The sequence below is a fragment of the Lissotriton vulgaris genome, chromosome 3_2 (assembly GCF_964263255.1).
Source record: "Lissotriton vulgaris chromosome 3_2, aLisVul1.2, whole genome shotgun sequence".
NCBI lineage: Eukaryota > Metazoa > Chordata > Amphibia > Caudata > Salamandridae > Lissotriton > Lissotriton vulgaris.
Genome location: NC_141690.1, coordinates 255,844,839 through 255,862,502, shown reverse-complemented (window position 1 = coordinate 255,862,502; position 17,664 = coordinate 255,844,839). Strand labels below are relative to the sequence as shown.

Here is a 17,664-nt window from a genome sequence, read left to right as displayed (position 1 = left end):
ACTGTGTAGTATAGCCCGCAGATGCTGTAATATCCGGACATGCACCTGGAGCTTAGTGCTGCCAACATATCTAAGCCCACAGGTGCACGCCAGGACATAGACAGCATGATCTGTCTTACAAGAATAGTTACCAGTGATCGGTTTGGAAACTGTACTAAAAGGGGTGGAATAGTGTGTAGTGGTAGCACCGAATTTGCATGCACGGCAACTAGAGCATCTATAAAAACCTCTGGTAGGACGTAATCAAGGTTTTTTCATTTTAAGTTCAGAGGCTGTCTTATCCAAAGAATTGCCCATAGTTTTCGCGCGTCTAAAAGTCACAGTGGGAGAAACAGCCAATCTGGTGTTGAGTATATGATCACTTAGAACGATTGGCCAGTTCTTATCCATAATGGACCTAATTGTTCTGTCCTCTCTACCGTAAGTTATGATTAGACGTGGGCAATCCAACTGGGGTTCAATACTGTTAGAGTGTACAGTCTCAGACGTGGGTGTAGGAAAGAGACTCTCCCTAGATCTGGATAAGGATTTATTGATGGCTGCATTTAAAACTGTGTCAGAATAGCTCCTAGCTTTTAATCTTGTCATGAGTTCTCCTAGACAATTATTATAGTCTGAAGGGGAGCTACAGATCCTTTTTAACCTTAAAATTTCACCATACGGGATTCCTGAAATGGTATGTTTCGGATGCATGCTAGTTGCGTGCAGTGTAGCGTTGCCCGCTGTTGGTTTCCTGTGAAGTGTAGTGTTAAGTGTACCGTTGGTAACATACACCTCAACATCTAGAAATTGAATTCTATTTTTATCAATATGCGCTGTGAAGTTGAGATTGAGTGAATTGCTATTGATATCTTGGATGAATAAAAGGGCTTCCTCTTTACTTCCTCTCCAAGCAATAAATATGTCGTCAATGTACCTCAGAAAGCAACTCACATGGCCCTCCATCCAAGCTTTGTGGCGCACATTGAGGACCTGCTCCTCCCACCAGCCAACGTGCAAGCACGCATAGCTGGGAGAGAAGCAGGCCCCCATCGCCACTCCTCTAAGCTGTCTAAAGATCTCCTTACCAAAGGAGAAAAAATTGTTGTGGAGACACCATTCCATGAGGCACAAGATGACCTTATTGTGTTCATAGTACATAATTGGTCTGCTGGAGAGGTAATGTACTGCGGAAAGCCCTTGTTCGTGATCTATACTGGTATACAGTGCCTCAACATCCAATGAGATAAGCCACATATCACTGTCCCACTTAATGCTAGAAATGTTCGTTATAAAGTCACTAGTATCCCGGGTAAAGCTGGGGAGTTGTTTTACAAAATCCTGGAGGAAAAAATCAATATACTCCCCCACTTTCTCACCCACACTACCTATGGCCGATACAATTGGCCTGCCGGGTATATGTTGTATAGCTTTGTGTACCTTTGGGATAAGGTAAAGAGAAGGCAGGATAGGAAAATTAATGTACATAAATTTATGCTCTTCAGATGAAATCAGACCCTCTCTTTTCCATTGGCTTAACATCTTGTGGAGTTTAGATGTAGCGTTCTCATATTCTTTTTGTGAGGCTTTGATGTAGCATAAAGGGTCTCCAAGTTGGCGTTTGGCCTCATTGATGTAGTCCTGTTTGGGCCAAATCACCAGATTACCCCCCTTATCTGATTTTTTGATCACGATGTCCGGATTATCTCCCAATTTCCTCATCAACTTATCATAAGCGCATTTCATATGTATCTCTTTTTTCCGATGTTTGTTGTTTACTTTAGTATAGAGTTTTTTGATATCATTAGTGACGCAGTCATGAAAGATGTCGATCGCATCTTTAGACATTAAAGGGGTGAACTTCGATTTGCTACGAAAAGGACTCAAACCAGCACCTTTTTGAGAGATGGATATTCGCCTTAGGCGACTCTGTGTTGCCTCTTCGGGGTCTATTTCCGAATTATTGGGGGAGTTAGGCAAGTCATTGGCGTCCAAAAAAGTATGAGTATCTGACGCACATAATTCATTTATATCATTGGACTCCTCATTCAGGTTGTTTGGTTTGTTAAGGTCTTTAGCAGATTCTAAGGCAAAATGTTTTTTTAATTTTAGTTTTCTTATAAAGCAAAAGAGATCCACTCTGGTCATGGCATAATTAAAACTCTGTATAGGTGAATAATTCAAACCTAACGAAAGTAGTTGTTCCTCAGCTTTATTCAGGGTAACGTTAGAGAGATTGATGATGGTATTGTCCACTAACGGCGTTTCCCCCATTTTTTTTCTTTTTCTTTTGTTGTTGCTGCGCACCGGCGCTGTTTCCATCTGCGCCGTCGTGCTTTCCGGCGTTGGTTCCTCCTTTGCCTGTTTGCGAGTTGGGTTGCCAAGACCTCAGAGTTTGGAGCCTCTCTTCTACCACAAATTCCATTTCTTGCTGGAGATTGAGTGTTTCCAGTCCCATTAAGTTTAAATCCGAGCTCGTGGAGCCAGATGATAATGATTCCACACTAGATGCGCTTGTTACAGATGAGGCCTCGCTGTTTTGTTCGGCCCCCTCGTTGTTAGTAGCACCTGATACTACTATGCTGGCACTGGTGGCTGATGTAACATTGTTGATATTGACTCCCGCAGCATTTTTCTTCTTTGTATATGCTTGTCTTTTGGCTGTGTTATATTTTCGCGAGAATGTAAAAATCCTGCCGTAACGGTAGTCGTCTGCATCGCGAGTAAACTTGGAAGACTTTTGGGTTTTAATTTTCTCCTCATGTTTACGTAATTGCTCATTCATGCTGTCCGTAAAGTTTTTGATTTCTAGAGGTTCCGGGCAAGCATTTATTTCCATTTCCACAGCCCTAATTTGATCCAACAGTTTTGCTCGGTCACTAACAGCATATTTAATTAGTATGCAGACAAGATTCATGGACGCGGCCAGATTACTTTCCCCCCACTCTTGCAGCATCGCCGGATCAGGCTTATCAAAACTGGGTGCCAATAAAATACGTAATCCACGAGGGACCCGACCAACTTCTTCATATTTACTTAGAGATTTATGTTCCCACCATTTTGTGCATTCTGCCTTGTGCAATTTTTCTAGTTCTTTAAATAAATGCTTTAAATCCCTTGTTTGCGTGATGTTACGATCACCCTGCGATGGTACTTTGTCATGGCCTGAGGGATTGTCGGTCCCATCAAACAATGTGAGAGCAGCTTCTTCCCGCAGTTTATCTATTTCCTCTTCGTTCATGTTGTTTTCGGTTCTGTTATTTATATGGAAAGCTAGCAGGCAAACGTAATTCTTCCACCCGCTTTATATCCGCTGCTTGACAACTTCACCACCGGCTAGCATTGCGTTTGAAAAACTCACCGCACGCAGATGGCGGGAACCGCTCCGTGTCCCGCGTCCTCCGACGCGATCCTGTGGGGCCGCTCCAACCGCCAATTACAGTTGGCTAGATTTCAGTTCACCCCGGGAATTCCCACTCGAGATCCAAAAAAGGTGATTTGAAAGCGGCTGTCAGCTTGTGATGAAGGGGTCCGTTACGGAAGCAAATCCACTTCCGTCCAATATGAAACAAAAGCTCCTCCTCAGCACGCTCTGCGCTCGCAGACACCGCTTCCACGCCAGCAGAAATGAGGAACGGACCAACGAAGACAGCAAAAGGTGTTTTTATTGTTCCAACAGAACCAGCGACGCGTTTCGAGCTAAAGAGCCCTTGTTCACGCTGCAACATGTTAAGAATAATAATGCTTTTTTATACTTATGGTGTAAACAAAACCACCCCCTAGTGGTGATCACCAGTGTCACGTGTGTAACAAATAGTGAAGACATACTTCCGCTGTTAGTCTTTTCTTGCTGATGATACGTAGCAAATATATATATATTTATTAATTCCAACCTCTGTGTAGAAATGCCCTGTAATACAAGCCACTTTCCATTCCGAGGGGCGCAACAGAAGATATATGTGTTAGACCCTACATCTTGTTTATCAAAAAAAGATCTTCATTTGCATGTTGCATTTGCAAGCTGTTTTATAATGCTCATGTAATCAAAATTTCTTGACCTACAAATGCTTATGCTTTCCTCACAAGTCGTATGTAAAGTAATCCAACTCCCTTTGGGATAATTTTTGCACTATACCAAAAAACGGAATCAATAAATAAACTGATCACATCCCTACAAATTTGGACAGGATGTTTAAGTACAATAGTATCCAATCAGTGGAATCCTTTGTCATTTTAAATATCTTATGTCGCTCTGCTACCAATTTAGGAAGTGTGAAGATCGTGCGACTAGGGATGAAAGCTAGACTTCTATAGGTCTAGATTATTTATTTGAAACTTCCATTGTAAAGAATAAATATCAGTAGAAAGACATTACATTTTTTACAAGAAGACTATACTTGAGAATTTGACTATGGATACCCATTTATCAACCATTTATTGTTTGTTTTCAGATCCTGTCTGCCATGTCTCCATTGCACACCTTCCCTCAGAGAATGGAGTTCTTCTCTATTGCAACTCCACCGGCAGTGGGAGTTCTATTGCTTGGACCAGAGATGGATCTAGTTTGCCGGAATCCCATCTACTAACCGACAATCACACACTCCGCATACCTCGAGACATGGCCTGTGGCTGTTACCAATGCAGCGTGTTGTGTGGCGTGTTGGGACAGTTGAACGCCACCATCAATCTGACGTCTCCCGGTGAGGTGCAACAATTCAATTATCCAATCATAATAATGTCTTGTGATCTCTAAGCCTGTTTTTTATAAAGCATTTATAGCTTTTGTTGTTTGTGGACTCTGTGATGACCCTTATTAACAAAGCCTAGGTATCATCGTGCAACCTGCTTGTGCTGGAGCTGTTCACCATCGGATACCTTTGTCCTACAAAGAGGGAGAGGGGGCTTCCACAGTAAGATTGACACCAAATCACATTGGAGGCGCCAAAATACAAGCTGCTGTGAAGCAGTGTAATTGCTGTGTATTTCTAATTCCCATTGGTAGCCATTAGGATAAGCTCTGGAGTGTAAGGGCCAGATGTACAAAAAAGATGTACAAAAAAGTCAGTTTGCAATTTCCAAATTGCATATTTTTGTGATTCGCAATAAATAAATTGCAAACACCCATATGCAAGTGTGTCTTCGACACATTTTGAGATTCCCAGTGGGTTGCAAATAGGCCTACCTCATAAAATTCATGTCTCGCTTTGTGGCCTAATGGGAATGGCGAAAATTCACAACGATGGTGGTCTGCTGGGATCAGCAGACCAAAATGACTGTGATTGCTTTAAAAAATAAAAAAAACGCAGCCCATTTTCTGAAAGGAAAAGGGGATGCATTTCAAAAAGAAAGATGAAAAGTTTTCTTTTCATTTTTTAAGAGTAGGCAGTGGTCTGTGGTACCACTGCCTGGTCTTAAAATATAGGTTTACAAACAAATATTCTCAAAGGGTAAGAGGTCCTTTGCAAACGGGTTACCACCTCCTTCATGGAGTCAGTTAAATGTGAATGTTTTGCGACTGCCTTCCGGTTGCAAACCATTCACACATAACATTTCTATTTGGTAATTAGAAGGGACTCCCTAAACACTATTTGAGATTCCGTAACATGTTACTGAATCGCAAATAGAGCCTCTGTACATGCAGTAATGCTTTTTAGCAGTCGTAACTGGCCCGATTCTACGAATAGGACTCTTTGTGAACACTAAAAGGTTTTAGTACATCTGGGGCCAGATGTAGGTCAACAAATACCGTCGGTAAAGGCCGATTTCGGCCGTTACCGACCGGTATTTGGTGATTGAGATGTAGGGGGCCTATATTTTACAGAATCAGTAAATTTACCGATTCTGTAAGTTTACCGATTCTGTAAAATACCGAAACGGTAAATATACCGAATCGGTAAATCTATATGTAGGTGGCACTGGAAACAGTGCCACAGGCCCCTAGGAATTCGTTATTTACCATGTAATACTATTGCATGGTAAATAACGAATTCCTGTGTACATGCACATCTGTGCATGTACATGCCCTCAGGGCATGTATGTGTGCCACATGGCACACAAGCCTGAATCAGGGGTGCAACAGGGTGTCAAAGTGACACCCTGTCCCCTTTGTAAATTCGGTAATTTTACCGAATCAGTATTTACCGATTCGGTAATTGACATTGGTTCCTATGGGCCTCAAGGCCTCTTGGAATCAATGGCAATTACCGATTCGGTAAATACCGATTCGGTAATTACCGAATGTTACAGATTCGGTAAAAAAATCGGTAAAAATACCTACATAGCATTTACCAATTTGTAAATACCGAATCGGTAAAATTCGGTATTTACGAATCGGTAAATGCCATTTACCTACATCGGGCCCCTGGTCTCTTATCACATCAGTGACAAAACAAGAGGATTTTATCCTGCTGTGACACCATGGAAAAGTGCTTGCTCACTCTGTTTTCAGTGGAAAAATGAATGCCGAGATGATCTAAAGATAAATAGCCCACACACACAATCAGGGGCTGTGTTATTCTCTAGAACACACGAGGAAGTGTGACCATAAGTAGATTAGATTTTAGTCAGCAAATCAAGTAACAGAATCAATTAAACAAACCTTATTGTTACCAGTATAACATAGAAACCATGAAGGTTTAATTAAAGACATACGTTAAATAAACAGAAAGCAATATATGAGTAGTTTTAAATCATGAATAATAAATCATTTACAGGGAATTAGCATAAGGCTCAAAAATAGGTAGCAAAAGTTAAGAACTAGCGTTAAGTTAATAGATGTAGTATTTTCTTTCTTTTGTTGTATATATTTATTGAAAAATACATGTCAGTATATAAACAATACATACAAAAAAGAATAAACAATAAATCAAATTATGGCCACACAATAAAATACTATGAAATGTTAACTTCTCAGATTTCTAAACACCAAAACATAATACAGATTTCAAAAGATACAATATCTGAGATACTCATAAAACCTGGATAGGAAGAAATAGGAAGGATGGACAAGAGAAGATATCATGTAGCAAGTATACAACATATAGTAAACCATATATTATAGATAATCGGAAGATATTGGAGATAATATCATACAAATGTAACATTTCAAGTGGAGATATCCCTACAAACTCAACTATGTCCAATGGGTGAACAGTAAGTTCTAATTAAAATAACAGTGTTAATGGCTAAAGCATCAACAGTCCTAATGATAACAGCAACACCATGAATATAAATAACGATGATAATGAATTAATAAGGAGATAAAAAAGGAAGGGGCTTCCTTATTATCTAATTAGAAGGAAAATCTGAAATACCAGAATTACCAGAAATAGAATATGTATTAGCTAGAAAGGGGTTCCAAATTTGGATGAAAATTCCAACATTGCAATCTATAAATGTGTTTTTCATATGATGCCATTTAATACATTTCAATAAGCCATTCATCATGTGTAGGACATTGTGGTGTTCTCCACTGTCTTAATATACAAATTATGCAATAGCTCGTCTTGTATGGTTTGTTAGATTTGGGAGATCAGTAATATCATGTAATAAAACGATTTTTTCTGTTAAAGGAATGGACACATGTATAGCTCTGTGTAGAGAGGCAGTTATGGAAGGCCAATATTCCTTCAGAATTGCACATCAGAATAAAATGTGTAGCATATCGCAGTCTTCCAGTGGGCACCTCCAACAGGTAGATAGGTGTAGTAAACCTGCTGTCTTGAGTTTTTGAGGTAACCAGTACCAGTTAAGAAGAACTTTGATGAGAGTAAATTTCATTTTGGACTCTCTGTCTTATCCATGTTCGTAATAACACCCGCCATTTCCTCATCGGAATAAACTATGGTAATTAACCCTTGCCATTTGACATGAAGTTGTGCTAGTAATGGGCATGAGTGTAATTTATGCACTATGATATTATAAAATCCAGAGACTGCGTCTTTGAATTTCCCCCACATGTTTAAGTATTATTACACTGGGGAATCCTCAACTATCCACAGATATGGTCCTAGTACACAAAACAGGGCTTGTTTTAGTTGTAAGTATTTCCCCTCTTGGGAGGTTGGGTGTTGAAATTCTATTTGAAGCATTTGAACAGTTTTAAGCTCACCTTCTAAAGTGAGTAAGTGATCCAGCATTAGAATACCTACTCTCTCTCATATATCCCATGAAATTGTCTTTTTACCTATTCTAATATCAGCGTTGTACCATATGGGGGCCATTCCAGGTAGTCTTGGGTTACTCTTAAGGAGTTTGTGGGCATGTATCCAAATCTTAAGCATTGATTGAATAATAGGGTTGGGTGTTTGTAAAGCAGGGGATTTCTGAGTGTAAAACATATGCAAACCTGAAGTTGCCTATAAGTATTGTCTGTCAATGAGAACCCATAGTGGGGGATCATCCTCTCTGAGCCAAAGATAAACCAACCGAGATAAATGGAGGGCTGCATAGTAATGCTCAATGCACGGTAAACTATGGCCCCTAAATCGCCTGTGAACAATCTATTTGGAGATTTTAAGTCTAGGTTTCAGAGATCCCCGAATAAAAGTTTTAATACCTTTGTCGCTATCTCACAATATTGATATTTTAACTGTTATAACGCAACATACCTAAAACATAAGTGAAATAAAGCACCATATTCACTTTCACTGCTTGTACTCTCCCCCAAATGGACAGGTTAAGAAGAGACCATTTTTCATACTCTCACTTCGTTTTGGTAATAAGCGGATCTAAGTTACCCTGAATCATACGTTCTAAATCTGTGTTGATATAAATACCTAGATACTTCAGGCGGTCCACTTTCCATTGAAAGTTATAGCCCAAAATAGCTGCTTTTGTTGTACCCCTGGACAGTGGGAGAGCTTCACTCTTATTCCAATTGACTTTGTAGCCAGAAATGATTGAGAAGCGAGAAATGGTGGACATGAGTGTGAGGAGTGAAGTAGACAGATCAGTAAGTGTGAGCAATGTGTCATCGCCATAAAGCAGTATTTCTTGAGATCCTTGCTAGTGTAGGAATGCCTACTATTTGTGAACACTGTCTTATTCCAGCAGCTAGCGGTTCAAGTGCAAGAAGGAATAAAAGGGGCGCTAAAGGGCAACCCTGGCGGGTTCTTCTTTGCACTAAAAAAGATTTTGAAAGGAAACCCCCACAATTCACTTGTGCGGATGGTGTCTCATATAACCATTTGACCATAGAGATATATTCGTTGTCTAATCCCAACCTATGTAGTGTATGGAACATATAGTTCAACTAGCAGCCCGCCCCAGCGTTGCCTGGGGCAGAAAGGGGCTGGGGGCAGTACACCCGCTCCCGCCCTGACCCCCTCCCGCACCGACTCCCTCCCGCCCCCCTCCCACCCTGACTCACTTGCGCCCCCCTCCCACCCCGACTCACTCGCGCCCCCCTCCTGCCCCGACTCACTCGCGCCCCCCTCCCGCCTTGACTCACTCGCGCCCCTCTCCCGCCCGACTCACTCGCGCTCCGACATTTTCATTTACTGCTGCCTCCTTCTTGCCTCCCCCTGCATCACACAGTCTCACTTTCCCTTTCCTTACCTGTGCCGCCGCTCCTCACTGCACAGCCACTCGTCACTGCACCGCAGTTCCTCCTTCGTCGTGATCACGCATGTCGCGTCGCGGCCAGCGCTACTTTCAGGGGACTACTTTGTTTACAAACTTAATTTTTGTAATTTACTTTTTTTTAAATTTTATTTATATAGCCTACGTCCATCTACACATTTTCATAGATGTATCGGGTGTGTAGATTGGCGCTGTGGTTCCCGAGTTTACCTGGCCAAAAGGTGCAAGTTCTCTCTTTATAATAGTAGTATAGATATAGATATATCCAAAAGACAGTCCTGCTCCAACGAAGAAGAGGCATGTACATCAGGTATGTAGGTATAAGGCTTATTTATTCAAAGTCAGGTCTCCCACGACCCCGCAATGACAGAGAGACATGTTTATCAATCTAATTGGCGCCATAATATTTCAGATATATATAGCCCGCCTCCTTCCTTCAGGTATGAGTAGACATAAAAGATAGACTGTGCAAAAGCAAATAAAACTGGCAACACATACTTTTCTAAAGATATGTATAAAATGCAAAGTGTAAAAAATTCATCAAAACGAATAACAGCATAATACATAGTCAGTTTGTATTGTCAGTAATTAAAGTGCATCAGCTTCCTAATATATGCACAGTAGAAATATGTGTATGTCATCTGCCTCTCGATATGAACATGTCGTAATGGCCAGCTGAGGTGCTTAAATGTTTCTCTGAATTATGGCGCCAATACTATCAGAACATGCTGCCTTGCTGATGATAAATCAGATAATACTAAATAGAACTGCATAATTTAAAAGTATTTTGTATATAAGTCATGCTGCCAATAATATTAATACTTGATTGCATCCACCACATTGCCTCGTATCTAAACAAAAGAAAACCTGTCCGGTTTTTACAATAATGTTACACAGAGTGAAATTTGAACTATGCTTCCAAATGCACGCAGGAACAAAAACATGGGGTAAACAGATATTGATTGGGCTTGTAACAAAGCCACGGGGCTCTAATAACACAGGCTGTGTCTAATTTTGACATAAATGCCGCCTCCGGGTAATTGCTACTCCTCCCAGCGGGACTGCAAGACCCATAATCCCCCTAGGCAGCCCCGCGTGTTCCCGTTTGGCTAGCGAGCGTTTCATGTGGAAGCTCAGACCGAAAGTGCTCCTTGAACAGTCCGTGCCAACAACCGGACAACAGTTCAAACAACCCAATCAAGGCCACAGCCACGGAAATGTTGCAAGTGTCAATCGAGCAGCATGAAGCATAAAATAGTCATAGGCACACATACGAGGTCAGAGGAAACAAATTGGTTATGCCCAGCACACCTCACCGCATATGCATTGGCAATCACGGTGCCCAGTCACCAAAGGGCGCCAGTATCCCAGGCAAGGCATTTCTTTGGTGCGGAAAGCAGGACTCCGGAGTCTCTCGGTTCGGCGCTCCTGTCCTGCCCGCTTCTGGCCACGCTCCAGTCCGCTCTCCGAGCACTTTACTACTTTACTTCAATGGCGGACCCGTGATTGTGATGTCAGCACGCATAACATGCACACGCCCACCTCAGACATGGCGCTACTTCCAAGGGACTACTTTCTGAAAGAACATACTTTTCCCTTCTAAGGTATATTTTTTTATGGTATATAGCCTATGTCCTTCTGCTTAACCTGACGTTTCCTATGATGTATTGGGTGTTTTGATTGGCGCTGTGGTTCCCGAGTTTACCTGGCTCAAAGGTTTGTGTTCTCTCTTTATAATAGTAGTATAGATTCAATACGGTAAAAGGCCTTCTCTGGCATCTAAGGATAAGGCTACTCTGTCTTCTCCAGCATCCTTGGAAAGCCAGAGTTTGTGAGCCAAAGTGCATTAACCTGAAACCAATATGTGCAAATGTGATTTAAAAAAATATTTTTAATACTAAACTCTAATTGGTGTAAGTACACCTTTCTACCTGCTGCAAAAGGAAAAGAACACTACAGATCAAACAATGTATATCTTTCGCCGGTGGGTCTAAACCTCAGTGCGAGACACAGAGTCCGCAGGGGAGAAAACCACTTGTGGTAAACAGATTATGAAAAGAACCAAGCCATGAAGTTATAAAGTTCATTTAGGAGATTTGTATATACAAATACAGTGTGAGCTATACATGGTGTATTGAACAACAATGTAGGAGAAAATGAAATGAATCATATCCATCAGATGTATATCTGGAGTAAAACAGTAATAAAATTATATTAATACATAGCATGCATATATACCCATCTAGCTGGAAGAAGCAACAGTGGAAGGTTTATCATCAGATTCTTTATCAAAAAAGTAGATGACTTCAGAGGTGATCTCGATTTGTGTCTGTTATTTTCCTGTGTGAGTACTTCTACACAGCTGACCACTTTATCTAAGTCAGACTGTTTCTTAAAGGTTCAAACGTGTAATCTACCAGTACGTGGGCTTTGAGGATCATTCTGCAATTGAAGTTGACTGTTCATTGTTGTTTCGGTTAGGGGTGGTGGTGTTAAGTTCATATGTTGGTCCTCTAAACTGTCCCTGAAGCATACCAGATCCTCAGGCTCTGTGTAATCCCTTGATTACCTATCCATTGGGATCCACATTGTAGCAGGTTCTAAAAGACCATATTTAAAATCACATTTCCACTGTGTTGGTCTAAGTTGCTTGAATGCTTTTCGTTTGGCATTGGTTTTAGTGGAGAAGTCCGCAGCAATAAATGCTTTATGGTCTTCCAAGTCATATGGGCCATGTTTACGAGCTGCTGCTAGTAAGTGATGGACCTGTTCATGATGCAGGAGACACGCAATAATTGATCCAGGTCTGGATTCAAGATTTGAAGGTGAAGTGGTTGACCGAATCCTGCGAGCTCTCTGCAACTCAAGGGGATGCTCAAAAGATATGTTCACTAGCCATGGTATAAAGGTTAGTAGCTAGCTCTTTACGTCATTATTCATTTCAATTTTTCCTCGAATTCTATAAAAGCAACATCATTTCTTCAGGCCCTGTCTTCTAAATCTATTACTTTTTGTTTTAAATGCCGGATAACTGGACCCCAATACTCTGCATTATCTAATCTTTCTTCCAAAAGTGTGGTTCGTTTATCTAGAGTTTCCACTTTGGTAGGAAAAGAGTTTAGGTCCATCCTTATTGACTTCATTTCTGTCGCGAGATCTGAGATTTTGACATCCATAAATCCCAATCGTTGTCCCACGGCAGAGATCTCTTTTAAAATAAGGTCCATAGAAGCAGTGTCCTGTTGGACAGTAGTACAAGTGCCCAAAGGTAGAGTGTTCCCTACTACTTGTGTAAACAAAGGCTTTCTATTAGGTTTTCCACTGGCCATACTGTTATACTTCAATGTTAGAGAAAACAAGAAATAAGTACTGTCTAGTAACCAAATATGATATGCAGTCGCCTCAAAAAGCAGTTAGGTAGTAACACTATAAACGCAAATAGATATTTAGATATGGACAGACTTCTGGAATTCTCAAATTATGGCTGAATGTTTCCAGAGAGGGAGTGCTAAAAACAGTCTATCAGAAATGTCACACAGCTTTCCCCTGTTTATCTAAGTTCGCTCTACACCCTTTGCTGATAGGAATTCTCTTGTCTACATAATTGTGTAGCCGAGTCTAAGCTGTCAAATGAAGAGAAATACCTCAGGTGTGAATGTTCCCATATGCTTGCCCTGTGAGAAGTACAGTAGTAATTCAACAATACCTAGCAGCCTTTGCACTTCAAGAAAGGGAATTTTCCTTAACTCTTCAGAATCAGATTGTGTTTCCTGACAGAATGAGTCATTTTTTCACAGTCGCCTAAAAAAATGATGGTTGCCTGTTTTAAAACAGAGGTTGCTGAAAAACTGTCACTCAGAAATCAGAAGTGTCACACAGCTCTCCCCTGCTGTGTTTCCTGACCGAATGAGACATTTTTTTCACAGACTTAAATTATGACTGCATGTTTTTAAATCGTGATCAGAAATGTCACACAGCTTTCCCCTGCCTAGCCAGGTTTCTTCTACACCCTCTGCTGCTAGGATTTGCTATGTTGCATGATAGAGTCTAAGCTGCAAATGAAGAGAAATAAATACCTCAGATTGAAAGTTCAAAATTCAAAAACGCACATCAGCCTTTCCACTTCAAGAAAGGGAATTTCTCTTAGCTCTTTAGAATCAGGCTTTTTCCTGACAGAGTGGGTCGTTTTTCACAGACTCTCTCAGCTACAGAAATGATGCTCTAATTTTACCTCCGCACACTCTGCTGATAGGAAAACTCCTGCGCTTTAAATCCCCCTGAAGTAGCCCCCATGTTTTAAAGCAAGGAAAGTCTCTTAAGCAGCTCACTGTTTCCTGACAGAATGAGTTGTGAGGCTCCGCTGAAGGAAAGACTGGGCTTCAGGGGAGGAGTCGCGGACGCAGTTTGTTCAGGGACTCGAGGAAATAAAGTATTGAAATCGGCAGCCTGTGTCTGTGTTTGGGCCGGGGACAAGAAACTGGCGACGAGAGTGGGATGCGGAGTCACCCCCCTCGAGCCCCACCGTGCACAGCAACCATCGGACACCAAGAAAAAAGCACACGCTACTGTGAGTCACGAGCGGAGCATTCAAGTGCTGCCAGAAGGAGTACTAGCTGCAGCCCCGCATGCAGAGGCGACCCACGATCGGGAGGTAGAGTGGAGAGCCTGAAAATCACTGATGTCAGAAGTGCCCAACTGAAAGAACTCCACAAAGCCTGGGGTAAGCTGCATAAAGATACCTCTGCAGAGAACATGGAAGTGTCCCAACAGCTGCCATCTTAGAGCCAGGTACAATACATTGGTTAAGCTTATCATCAAAACGACGGCCATCTTGGAGTCAGGCAACCTACACAAATACTCCCTGAAGCCAGCTGAAAGTGATACCGAGACCCGCAGACTTGACGGAGGCTTGCTGGGGCCACACCCACGTCCACCATGTCGGACCCTGACTACTCGCAACAGGCAGTGCCTGGCCCTGCACAAGCTGACCCACAGCCCAGACCAGTCCTCATGGGGGTATGTATCGTACCTGCGTCCTCCTGAGCCCTTGACACTGACTTTGGGAAACAGTAGAGGGCCCAAGTGGAAAAGCTGACTTTAAGACTTTGAAGACTTCATGAAAGGGTCACAAGTCCATGACCCCAATCAACAACTCATAGCCCTACGAAATCTAATAGACAAAGATGTTGGACAAATCATCAAAGAGTTGCCCCCAGCATTGGCTTACGGAGACGTGAGAGAAGCCCTGAACAAGAAGTTTCTTTACAAGCGGAACCTAGACTACAAGCTTGCGTCTCAGGAGCGAGACTAGCCCATGGGCGACTTCATCTCTCGTCTCAAATGCCTAGCCCGCTATTTTGAGTTTGACAACTTCAACACATAAGACGCACTTCGCCTACACGTTATTGAAGGATGCCAATCTGAATCACTACGCCGTCGACTACTAAAGAAGCACCACTCCCTTGACGAGATAGAGGAGCTCACTCGGCTCAACGATCAAGCAGAGGAACACGCAAAAAAGATGGAAGCCAGTAAGACGGAGAAAAGAGAACAGGCTCTCTGTGTACAATATCACACAGAGCCAAGGCATCATTTGGAATGCCACAAGTCGGGAATGGGTGGGATGGGCGACCGACAGTAGGACACTAGGACCCTGTGGGTCATGACAAGGTGACCAGGTCACCGGACACCACATCCGGCCAGGGGACAGGAAGAGGACAGTATTGACCAGGACGAGCAACAGGACGGACGTACATGTGACCAGCTCATGTAATCGTAAATAAAGGAAGCATATTGGAACTAACCTGTGTCTGTAATATATTGTGCTGTGTGGCGCCGCTGCAGAGAATACGACAACTGGCGACGAGGGTCAGAAACGGACCAACGCAGAGAACATCGGAACATCGCGTGTCTGGGCTGGACAGCATCGAAGAATACCAGGTGCCCACCCTGGATGCGCCAGGACGAAGAGTGAAGAAGCGACGCAGGTGCTCACCCCGACGAACAAGAAAGCGTACAACAGATCGCGGTAAGAGCGCGACCACTTGCAATTGAGGCGCGAGCTCGTTTGAATTGATGCGCGAGATCTCGCGAGAGCTCAGAAGTCTCGGCGGCCATCTTTGAACCAGGCGGCTGGACCAATCAAGGCACAGCATCAGCAAGGAGGCCATCTTGGAGTCAGGAAAGGCGAGATTTTCGATCGAAATCTCGCGAGAGCGACGGCAGCCATTTTGTGTGGGACAAAAAAGGAAAAGACACCAGAAATAACAAGGCGGCCATCACAAGGCCAGGCAAAAAAAAAAAACCTAAGGAAAAGACTAAATTGACAGAAAAAGAGACATTGAAAACAGAGATAAAGAGCAACAAAGAAATAGAAGCAAAGAAAAAAAAAAAAAAAGACAGTAAGGAGATAAAAGAGCAACAAAAATAATAGAAGTAAAGAAGAAGAAAAAGACAAAGAAGCACAAACAACAAGAAAAGGAAATATAAAGACCAAACAAAGACACATAAGAGAAATAAAGAAGGTAAAGAGACAGTAGAAGAAATAACAAAAGAGTGCCAAGAAGAGCGCTGAAATCACAGAGGAAGAGGTAGAAATAAAGAAATAAATAAAATAAGGAAGAGAAAAAGAAGAAGAGAAAGGAAACAAAAGAAAGGAGCCGACCAAAGAAAGAAGGAAAGAATGGCAGATCCAAAGCCCAGCGCGCAATACAGGAGACCACTACCTTTCAACCTATCGGAGCCACAAACAGGGATAAGGTGGGAGAAATGGATCAGACGGTTTGAAAGATATGCACAAGATACAGATGTAGCAGACGGAAAGAAGCTAGGATTAATGTTGAACTTAGCAGGCGATGACGTGGAAGAACTACTGGTGACACTGCCTACTGAGGAAACAAAAACATATGACCAACTAAAGAAATGTCTAACAGCCAAATTCGACCCCCAGCGCAACATTGATTTCGAAAGATATACGTTCACCATTGCATGTCAACGAGCCAGCGAAACACTAGATGACTTCGCAACAAGACTGAGAAAGTTGGTAACTCATTGTGAGTTTGATAAATTTGACAACGAGCAAGCGATCAGACTACGGATCATAGAAGGCTGTCTCGACACTGGATTCAGAGCAAGAATACTAAAGGAACCGACCTCATTGGAGAACATCCTGTCCCTAGCGAGAGCAGAGGCGAGAGCAACGGAACATGCCAAAGAAATGGAAAGAGGGAAGAGCGCTGAAAGAGAAAACGTACACTTCACGACATATCGCACAGACCGATGGAAGAATGACTGGAGGGAACAAAAGGAAAGAAGACGACCAGAAAGAACATGCTACAAGTGTGGAATGGAATTTCCACACAGAGGTCCATGCCCAGCACTTGGCCAGACGTGTAGAAAGTGTGGTGGAAGAAATCACTACGCCAGCATGTGCCAAGGTGCACAATTCAGAGGAGATGACAAGGGGAGAACGGGAAGGCGACAGGAATCGACAGTAAGACATGTCAGGTATGTTGACAATGAAAGGAGAAGTTCATCACGAGGGTCAGAGGAAGAAGTGAAAGTGGAAAGATTATACCACATGTCGGAGACGCGCACTGAGCAGAGCGAGGAAGAAGAAGCAGGAGAGACAACACAGCCAGAAGACAGAAGCACCAGAGAAAAGACAGACCAGGCAAAGATAAGAGTAGGAGAGCACGAAACAGACTTTATACTGGACAGTGGTGCAACATGCAATGTCATGTGCATATCGGAATATGAAAGAATGGAAGTAAAACCGGCACTGCAAGCGTCGCAGACAAAGATTTTTACCTGGGGGGCAAGGAAACAAATAACTAATTTGGGAAAATTCACAGAGGAACTGAGATACAAGAACAGAATAAAGAAGGAGGACATTCATGTTCTACAAGGCGAGGTCCCAGGGCCATGCCTGATGAGCAACCGCACAGCCCAAACGATGGGCCTTATAACAATGACATACAATGACGAGAACAGAGAGTCTGAGAGCAAGCAAAGAGAAGACTCAGAGAACAAGGAAAGAGGAAGAGAACAAAAGAGAATCATTGAGGAAACAAATACAACAAAAAGCGGTGGTAGAAAGAAAGG

At 42.4% G+C, this 17,664-nt stretch overlaps 1 protein-coding gene across 1 annotated transcript in view; it reads left to right on the top strand.

Annotated features, from left to right (window-relative positions):
* The window catches only part of LOC147725620 (uncharacterized), a 145,168-nt gene that overhangs the window by 88,956 nt on the left and 38,548 nt on the right, over nucleotides 1–17,664 (top strand). The window contains exon 3 of the mRNA XM_086964311.1: nucleotides 4,431–4,679. Coding sequence (XP_086820437.1) covers nucleotides 4,431–4,679 — 249 coding nt within the window. The remainder of the gene's footprint in view (nucleotides 1–4,430; nucleotides 4,680–17,664) is intronic.